General features: G+C 39.6%; 1 protein-coding gene across 1 annotated transcript; it reads right to left on the bottom strand.

Moving 5' to 3' along the window:
- Nucleotides 1-3,878: 3,878 nt before the first annotated feature.
- On the bottom strand, nucleotides 3,879-5,012 carry NPY4R2 (neuropeptide Y receptor Y4-2). Its single transcript, XM_072871194.1, has one exon. It carries the CDS (start codon nucleotides 5,010-5,012, stop codon nucleotides 3,879-3,881), a length of 1,134 nt encoding a protein of 377 aa, XP_072727295.1.
- Nucleotides 5,013-5,574: the final 562 nt, after the last annotated feature.

Raw genomic sequence — 5,574 nt, 5'->3', positions numbered from 1 at the left:
TATTATGCCATTTTACAGAAGCAGGTACAGAGAAGTGAAGTAACACAGGCAATATTATTTTATTTGTTATTATTAGACTCCCCATAGCATGCCACTTATATCACAGCAATAAGTTGTTTTCTTGCTCTGAAAACCTTACTATCTTCTTACAACATGTCACAAGAGGCAAGATTATAATAAGCTTTAAAAAAAAAAAAAAGCAGGGTAAAGTCTTAGAATTGTATGAACTCACGATTTGCACAACTCCTGCGTATTTCCCCAACATTGCCTTTGTAATTCAGTAGCAGAACTTTGTAAACAGCATATTCAAAGCATATCACTGTATACAATGAACACAAAAATGCTTGATCCTTCTTAGATATGAACCTTATTTGTTATTTACACATGGATAAGATGCATGTAAGCTATTTCTGTTCTGTTACCCTCTGCGGAGACCAAAGAGACATAGTCCCCCTTGGTTGCATTAAAGCCTCAAAGTGACAAATAAAATAGCTCTTTCAACTATGCAGGCATAACTGCATCCAGCCTTGTGCCTTTGCCTTCAAAGGGAACAGTTGCTAGAGCAGTTCTTAAAAACTAGCATATAATATCCTCTACTGCATTTGTGCACAGCTGCATAAGCCTTGATGTCCACACAGAATGAAGAAGTGGTGATAAAGGCACCTTTCCTGTTACGGCTATTTGGGCCAGCAGGATGCCTAGTGTGTAAATAAAGAAAGGGTTTATACATGGCATAGATATTTAGTCCTTTGGAACTTAGATATATTTTTTTTTTCTGTGTTTACTCTAAAGTTTATTTAGTTACCTAAGGAATTTTAGAGGTTGAAAAAACATGTACCTCAGGATGGTATGTAAGTAGATGGATAGGCAGCAGCTGGTTGGGAATTTTGAGGATCTGCATTTTTGCAGTTAGATGTATGGGTGCAGTTTGGTGGCTTTTAGTGTTTAAATCCTTTAGTTTATCCAGTCCAAAGTCTGTTAGCAATAAACAGTACTTGACTCCAAACTTGACACTTCCCTTAATCACTAGAGGAATATACATCCGTTTGTGTCTGCCTGGGTTACTGTAAAGTTGGATCTGCTTGCTTTACGTATTTACTTGTGATCATGGATACAAGTGGCCACATGAATTACAGTTAAACAAAGAGTCAGACCCTGCTGATATTTCTACCCTTTGCAGGAAGGACTGGGACCTGATGCACAATGCAAATCCATAGCTCTAGTGGCAGGTCTCTGAGACACTGTAAGTGCTCTATCAAAAAGTTTTCACTTAGAACTGGCGACAAAGACACGCTCATGGAAGTACAAATTCTAAAGGTAATTGTGTTTCCATTTAAGACACTGGTGTTTGGAAAGTTGTATACTTAAGATCATAAATCAGATAATCTTTTATGTTTCTGTTTAGCAGAGTATTCTTATGATAGCTTGACACACATCTTAGTTAATGAAAAGTTGGAATTATAACAAGTGCAGGAAACAGGCAGAATTACTCAAGGCTAATTGGATGAAATTGATCCTAAATACAAAAACACTACAAAGCTTAAGCAGTATTTAAGCCCTCAAATACTACAACACAGTTTTGGTATAAAACAAGCTGATGAGGAGGAGTTACTGCATTTTGTACTACTCAGCATCACATGGTTGTATCAGCTCTGGTTTCAGCTACAGTAGCAAATTTCAAGCTGCATATAACATAAAAATGAGAGTCCTCTTGTTCTGTGTTTCTAACAGACTCCATGTCCAGTCTAGAAATGACATTGCATACAAACAAATCAAGAGAAACAACTTCTCATCGTACTGTAGCAAGTAACAAAGAAAAAAGAAAGCAGAAGTCCATTTGAAAGAAGCAAAAATGTCTTGTCAGATAATTGAGGAAGATCCAAAAGGTAATTGCACCTGAACTCTCTTGCTGAGATATACAGGTTCTGCCCAGAATTAGAAGGGTGGCTGCATCAAAACAGCTTCTGCCTTAAGACTCTGCACACAAGAATTCAAGTCCAAACTTGAAGTTTTGCCACCCATTTCTGTGCACCCAGCTCATGGCAAGGAACTCCCATTTCTGCCAGCTGAGGATATGATCTCATACTTGTTGATAGCTCTTGCTACCTTATAGCATAAGGTTTTGCTCTTGTCTTCAGATACTCTGTCCATCATCCATATTGCCTGTCAGACCACAACATGGAAAGAATTTTTTCCTCACCTAACTACTTACCAATTTGTTTAACCAGAGAGCTTCCAGCTAAGGGATTTCTAGCTGTCTGCATAACTATGCATTGGATAGCTTCAACTCAATGCAAACCCACGGATTACAATGAGTAACAACTGCTTATCATAGCATAAGTCAAGTTGGAAATTACCTCAGGTGGTCACCTAGTCCACTCTTCTGCTAAGGTTAGTTTAACAACTCAGGACAGAATATGCTTCCATATTTCTTTAGCATTGACCTGGTTGGTCTCCTTTTTACACTTGCTGCCTTTTTAAAAATCTGTTCCTCAGTACAGGCTTCTTGGACATACCTACTTCTTGGTTTCTCAGTAGTCACTGAGCAATATATCTGGCTCCGGAGGTTAAAATGAATTTATGGTTTGTAGGTTTTGTAGACAAAGACTAAAAATACTACAGATGTGAAAAAGTATGACCCTCACTTTAATAGAGCAATTGACAATACTACCTATTGACATGTAGCTTGGCTTTGACATGACCTGGATTCCACTTGTGTATTTTCGTTGACCTTCTACTGATCAGTTGGAATTTCAGCTCCATCTCTGTTGCTGATGCCAGCAAGTGGAACTGGTATCTGGCATCTGGTTTTATTTTAACAGGAAATTGAAAGCCTCCATGCATATGCTTGTTTCTTTGGGAGCATACCCACTCTGAAAAGACATGGTTTCTACAAACGTGTTTTCATGCCCTTTCTGACCTTCTGAATGAGATACTTTGCAATTAAAATACCAAGGAGCGGCTGAAGCAGAAGTGACATCTTGCTACCAAGACCTGGAACAACTCCAGTAATCCAGCTGCCTTGTACCATCATGGCATGCAGTTTTAGCATCACAGAGCTTTGTGACTGACAGCAGCAGGAATTGCAAAGTCAACCAGACTTGTTTCCATGTAGATCTACAACTGTTTTTCATTTGCTTAAAAATAGAGCTCAGCATCATCTCAATGTGTTTTAAGAATTTAATCTATTGAGTAACCTTTTCATTTGCCACCATCCCTCAATAAGTAACTGTCTTCTTTACATATCAGGGTCATTGTTCCATGTCCCTACTTGCAGAGGCAATGGCTATTCCCAAGCTTATATGACACAGAGGGAAGTTTGAAACAAACATCCAGTTGTTTGATGTGAACTAGATCTGCTGAAAGATTACTGTTACTTAATGGGCTGTGACAGTTGGTAAAGCACAAAAATTTATATATTTGCATACCTCTGTTCCACTGGTGTGTCAGCCGTGCATAAAAACCTTACTAATACTGAAAAACTGAGAGAGTCTTCTCCAATGCAACTTTTGGCAGCCTGCAGTGCTGAAACTGGAAGTCTGGTTTCTACCGCAGCCATGGTAGAGATGTGAGCTTAGCTGATGAACCCCATGTCCATCTATGTGCAGCCACAGCTTAGTTACTGATCAGTTAGAGCAGCCACATGTACATCAGCCCGGTCTCCTCAATGTCTGTACCATCTCAATGACATGAACAACTTGTGTACCATAGGAGCTACTGTATACATTTACAACCTTCCCTTGCCTATTCTTCCAAAAATCAGGCAGTAAGGGGTTCCTGTTCACATTCCAGCTATGGCATCACCAGTTGTTTTTTATACCTACAGGTAATAATTGGTGTGTGGTGTCAGTGCACCCCTTTGAAATGTTTTCTACTAGCTAGATAGAATTATGTCTGCAGTTCAACATCAGTGAGCCCTTAGAGATTTCAGTCTGCATGGTAGATAAAGGCAAATTATCATATTCTTCCATTGATGCAGTTACTGAATTATGCTGGCAGCTCAGAATCAATGACTTCACTTCTTTTTTGAAGTTGCTATTTAGGAAACCGTAGATAACAGGGTTGACACAGGTGGAAGCCATAGCTACCAGGTGGCACAATGAGAAGATCAGATTGTGGTGACAAGGCGAAATGATTTTGTAATTCCAGTCCACAATGGTGTTGAAAACATGCAGTGGTAGCCAGCAAACAGCAAAAGCAGCAACCATGGATGCTAATAAAATATTTATCCTTCTCAGCTGGACTGCTCGGTTGCCATATTCGCTCTTCTCAAACATGTCCTTTCTCTTCTGTAGACGTAAGTAGATACGCAGGTAGCAAAGTATAATGAAGAACAGTGGGATGCAATATTGCAAGAGCAGTAAAGTGGTGGTGTAGATAAGTCTGTGTTGCTCAGAAGGCCACGAGTCGATGCATATGACCTTGTCAGTGGAAAAATTCATGATGTGTGAGAGCTGCTCATACAAATCATTAGACAAGATGGATGTGGTCAAAAAGGGCAGGGACATGAGACATGCTAAAGTCCAAACTACTCCAATTCCTAGATAGGCTTGGGAGATACTTGGCCTCCAGCCAGTCGGGTTTATGATGAGCTGGTGTCTTTCCAGAGCAATAAGGACAAGGGAAAGAATTGACACTGTCACAGATGTGCACTGAGTGAAAGAGGTCATTTTGCACATGACTTCCCCAAATATCCAGTAGTCCATCATGGTGTAAACAACAGTGAAAGGCAGACAGACAAGACACATAAACAAGTCTGAAATTATTAAGTTGGAAATTAGGATGTTGGTGACATTGGCCTTTTCCTTCTGCCTGGCAATGACAGCAATCAGACAGATGTTTCCCACAATGCCTAGGACAGTCTCCAAGCTGTAAGAGGTGGCCAGAAAGACAGTAAGGTCAGTGATGTTCCTGCATTGATTAGAAATATGCATGGGGAAGCTTCGGTTTGAGCTCCAGTTCTTACTGTTCAGGAAAGGAAAACCATCATTAACAGCCCTTGTCTTATTCATCCTGAAACCCAAAATATTTATCCAAAAAGGTGATAGTCAAACAGAATCTGGGTCTTCTGGAGCCAGCCTAAAAAAGGTTTTATCTGTTCTGTTTGGCTGTGGAAGATCTGGGTATATCTGCAAAGGAAAGGAAAAAAGATTGCTTATTTATGCTACAAGAAATTATTCAAAAGTGTAGGGAGGGCAGCGAGACAGGGAAGCAAATGCCAAAGATTCTGTGTATATTCTGCAGCTCCCTTTTATATAGTTGATTAGGTCATAAAATGTAACCCTTTACTAAGTCATGGTATGGAAGTTTGTGCACCTCTATTGAATGACTGTCTTTAATTGTGTGTAATTCTGGTTTTACAAGTAATTGTGGGTAATTCTGGTTTTACAAGGTTCTGATCCAAAACTGAGCAGAAAACACATTGTGGGGTTGCATTTACCTTCAATTGAGCTAAACATCAATGTGAAAAGTAAGGCATATTAGGTGCATAAAGCCAACACTAAAATACCTTATGTGAGTTAATCTGTGAAATGCATGTGTGATTGCAGCCAGAACGCACATTTGCTTGAGACA

The sequence above is a fragment of the Ciconia boyciana genome, chromosome 8, assembly GCF_034638445.1.
Source record: "Ciconia boyciana chromosome 8, ASM3463844v1, whole genome shotgun sequence".
Lineage (NCBI taxonomy): Eukaryota > Metazoa > Chordata > Aves > Ciconiiformes > Ciconiidae > Ciconia > Ciconia boyciana.
The sequence above is the reverse complement of the archived record's forward strand: the minus strand, read 5'-3'. Positions and strand labels throughout refer to the sequence as shown.